This window comes from Euwallacea fornicatus, chromosome 5 (assembly GCF_040115645.1).
Source record: "Euwallacea fornicatus isolate EFF26 chromosome 5, ASM4011564v1, whole genome shotgun sequence".
Taxonomy (NCBI): Eukaryota; Metazoa; Arthropoda; class Insecta; order Coleoptera; family Curculionidae; genus Euwallacea; species Euwallacea fornicatus.
In genome coordinates, this window is record NC_089545.1 from 1,218,138 (window position 1) to 1,222,780 (window position 4,643).

General features: G+C 37.5%; 1 protein-coding gene across 1 annotated transcript; it reads left to right on the forward strand.

Annotated features, from left to right (window-relative positions):
- The first annotated feature begins 612 nt into the window (after positions 1–612).
- LOC136339297 (cytochrome P450 4V2-like) lies at positions 613–3,452 on the forward strand. Its single transcript, XM_066282422.1, has 5 exons — positions 613–641; positions 693–813; positions 2,078–2,246; positions 2,625–2,804; positions 2,869–3,452. Exons 1-5 carry the CDS (start codon positions 613–615, stop codon positions 3,027–3,029), a joined length of 660 nt encoding a protein of 219 aa, XP_066138519.1. The 3' UTR covers positions 3,030–3,452.
- Positions 3,453–4,643: the final 1,191 nt, after the last annotated feature.

Genomic DNA, 4,643 nt, shown 5'->3' on the forward strand with positions numbered 1-4,643 from the left:
AATAAAACCAACAAAATTTATAATCATGAACAAAAAATTGCATCTGGCTTGTTTCCCAGCATAGCGAAGTGAGCTTCTCTATGTCTCTTTCCTCACCCATTCAATGTTTTCTGGAGTACGTTAAGGGCCGAGAGGTTTTTTTTCATTATTGAACCTCCTGTTCGTAAATTATTAATCTAACGTGAGATTGTGTTACGTGTGGGAACAGAATCATTTCGATTAATATCGAAACTGCGACGAAATTCACGCTGGACTGCAGTCACAGACTCACCACTTTTAACAAAACAATCATAAACGATCAATCGATGTTCCAACGTGCACAACTGGTCTGTGGTGTTAATTGGAACATAACAATAAAATTTTATGAGCCAAAAAATGAATTGCGTGTTTAAGCACGACCCTTCAATTATAAACGGTGGAGTACTACAGTCCCGCGCCGCACCCTGAAGGACCGGTACTTACGAAACTTGATCAAATATTTATGCCTTCCAATTTCGATATTAGAAACTAATTTCTAATAATTAGCTTATCATAGTTGTCCAAATGTTGATGAATAAACCACTGCTCCCTATAATGCACATATTTTTTTATGATCAAGGTGTATCAATTAGTATGCCAGAGTTCGATAAGTCGATGATGGAGTAAGTGATACTGGTCCTTTTAAAGATGTTTTCTGAAGTTTCCTATTACAGTGCTTACGACCTGTCTTTCACACGAATGGCCAAGCCATGGCAACATATCGACTTTCTATTCAATCTCACTCCCCTGGGACGGAAGCAGGAATATATCAGAAAAACTTTGAGGGACAAGGGGTAAAAAGTGGGTTTAAATGTTTAGATTTAAACGTACGAGGGTGAGTGTCAATGTAAAGATGTTTTCGGCTCAGATTTGCTGAGCGTATTTAGCTAAGGATTAAAGGACTTTTCCTTGAGAAAACTGCGAATGATATTTAAACGATTTTCCCGATATGCAGATGATAGAGGCATCTTTCAAACGAGAGAACTTTAACAATTTTTTCAACGATTTCCATACAACAATAGATTGAACGACGTAGGTCTATGAAGAAAATTCAAATTTCTTTACAGAAAAGCGATTTGTTGATCATGTCTTAACGCTGTATGCAGCTGTAAATATGGTGTGTTCATAGTTTTCCTGTATGTTTTCTCGAAACTAGGGGAGGTTCGAATTCTATTCTTGACGTGGATATTTCATGAAAATAGAGTTTGAAGCCGCACCCGACTTTAATATCTCATGAAAACGGGTAGTTTCACATAGATTTATTTCATTTCCGGGCCGAAGATACAATCAGCACCACAGGGGGATGTTCCGCTCTTTATATGGGAATGTATCCAGAATATTAGGTATTCTTCAAAAAAATTCTCTTTTTTTTCGTTTTTGGGAATAACGCGACGCACATCCGCGCACAGATTGCTGCATTCTCACTCAAAACCAGCTGAGAATAACACCCCCCCTCTGCTAAAACCTCGGACGAAGACGCTTGTTGACATCTTGGTGATAGATCTATCACCGTCCTCAGTAGAGTTGAAACAAATCGTCACGTGATTTTGCAAAAACCCGTCACAGAAGGCGACGCTTTTTGCTGAGCAGGCTTTGGAAACAAAACAATAATGCTTCGATCGTCAACGTCAATGGCGCTTACGAGTTTCCTCGCGTGTCGTACGTGAAAACTATAAATTTTCTAAGGAAAATGAAGAGAACCTTTAGGAAAAGTTTGTACGGAGTCGAAAGTAAATTTCACAGAAACGTAATGACTTCATGCCAGATTGTGTTTGGATGACGTCAGGTAAAAATCGCACTTGTGAACGTCTTATTGTTTACGTTCGGGTCCCCGAAGGCGCACGACGACCGAGCAGAAAACCGGCATAGAGCAGAAATTGAATTTAAGTAAAAGTTTGTCTCGATGCTGAAAAACCAGCGGCAGACATCTGACCGGGCAGTTCAATACTGTGTCTAACGCCACCAATGATTTACAACATAATTTTTTAACTAAAAATTTAAAAATTTAATAAAAACTAGGAAAAATTTAATTTTAAGTAAACTCCATCACGTTTTATAGGAGGGCGCCACTGAAGAAATTAGGGAAATTTTCGGTAATCCTCCAAGACCAGTTACTGCCGAGTATTGCGCGAAATCAAATTTTACGACTACGCGCATCAAGGAAGTTCTAAGGCTGCATCCGATTGGGCCTATTCTAACCAGGAAATGTGCTGTGGAATTCCAGTTAGGTGAACTTTATTTGCTGAAAACTAATTGCTTCACTGGAATTTGTTATGGTCAAATTAATAATGCGTTGCTAACATCACCAACACACGAGGCAATCTATAATAAAAAAACACCTGCATTGTTGTTTGAACGTTGCTGAATTAGGGATTTAGTAATTTTTTTGCATTGTTGACCACCAAGAGGCGATTTTATGACATCATAATGAACATTTTGTTTATAATATTTACCTAAAAAGCCGGAGATTTTTCCGTTTTCGGGGCATCCATGGAAGTTACGTTAGGCGAAGCTAATCATAACCTTCGTGATTAACTTATCACTACTTAAACAATTTGGTCTTTAGTTAATTAACGCATTATTTTATAATCAAATTAATGGCATAGACGAATGGATAATTCTCAAAGGAGCTGCAGTAGTAATTCCTGCTTTCAACATCCAAAGAGATCCTCGCTTTTGGGAAAAGCCTAACAGCTTCTATCCTGAACATTTCCTTCCGGAAGCTGCAGCAAAGAGGCCTTATTACGCTTACGTTCCTTTCAGTGTTAGTGCTAGAGGACGTGTGAGTAAAAATTTTAATTTCCATCCGAGTTTTATGTCTCATATCACGCATTTGTAAACAATTTACAGGAAAATTCATGGAGAAATTCGTATTAAACGTAATAGCCTGTTACATCTTGCAGAGGTTCGAGTTTGAGACAGATGGAAAGTCTGAAACTCTGAAAATTAAGATGGACATTTCGGTCAGGCCTGTGAACGGTTGGTGTGTCAGAGTCAAGAAAAGAGTTTAGAAATAATTGTGCTTGCACTAATTAGGATAATGATCGCTGTTCTGTTATAGTTCATTGATTTACAATCCAAAACCAAACGTTGAGACGCTTACGTAAAGGCTGTAGGCTTTAAGAAATAATTTAACGAAACGGTCGGTAGTTTTGCTAATTTAATATTGCCTCGGCTTCATTTCTACATGGATTCTTCAGTATTTAAAGACGAACAGGCACTAATACTAAGTTATATGCACGCCATGTAGAGAATATACTGATGAATCATTGTACCAATATGTACTGGATACGCACGACATGTACTAGATAAATAGAGATTTTTATACGAAATTTTAATTTCATTTTATTGTATTTAATTAATTTTAATTAATTTGAATATTTTATTTTAATTTTATTAGATAAATGTGTCAGTGGTTCGCGTCTGGTTACAAATAGATAAATTGGTTTGGTTTTTATCAATAAAATAAACAGGAATCTGGCTTTTCAATACATACATGGATATTTTTGGTTTTCGGTTATGATCATTATTCAATTTGAGTTGTCAGCATGCATTAGGCAGGGTGATTAACAAAAACATATTTTGGCCCATAACCGTCTTACAGTATCACAAGGCCATGGTGCCTTGGGGAGGTATTTCCGGACATGGGTTCTTACACTCAAATATCTACTATTGTTGCACCGAATATTTTTTAAACTTTGGATCCATAGTCCTGAATCCTCCTGGACACTATAAATGCGTCATTAAACCCGGCGTGGCGCAAACAATTGATCATGGAAAATAGGACGGGAAATCGGACAGCATCGGCGCATATATGGTTGAGATTTCCTAAGTTGTTGGCAAAATTTCTTAATGAAACACTTAATAATATCAAATATGTTACATAAGTAATCCTGCATCGAGTACATTTATTGGACATTTTCAATTCCATTTAGCAACAATTCTTAATAAGCTTTAGAAGCTAAATATGGCTCGGTAAAGTGGCAATAAAGCTGTGAATTAACAGTATTAACATTCGTCACAGAGGTAATAACTGACGTTTTTTTAGGCAACAGTAGCTGCAAGAGTTCAGAACGATGGTCTAAAAATGGCCTAAAGAATCTCTTTTAAAATGAAAACGCACGACCGGTGACCATTAGGTTTGTTGTGCATGTGTGTTGTTTTCTTCGACGGCTTTGCCCCTGATAAATCACTCTTTTTTCCCAACCACCTCTAATTGACTCTAAAAGTTCCTAGATCGTTTATAAAACGAACAACCTTATTGCTCTTCTTAATTGGACGTTCTCATTGATCCATATAGATTGCAAAAGTTCCAAAATGTGATGCAAATACCTGAAACCTTCGTCGATAACTAGATCGATCAATTAGGTCAACATTGACTCACCGACATTGGAGAAGTCAAAAATTTCCAGAAAAACAATCCCGTTGCCTTCGCCATTCTCAGCAAGGAAAACTTGGACAAGACAAGTCAATGTTTTTTATTCACTTAACGGCTCATTAACTAATACTTTTAGTGGAAACGCGAGTACGAAGTAGTACTACTATATCCACTCTTTCTTCCTTCTTGCTCATGCGAACCTACTGGGTTCTTGCATTTCTTCGGCAGAGTGGTTCTTCGGCCGGAC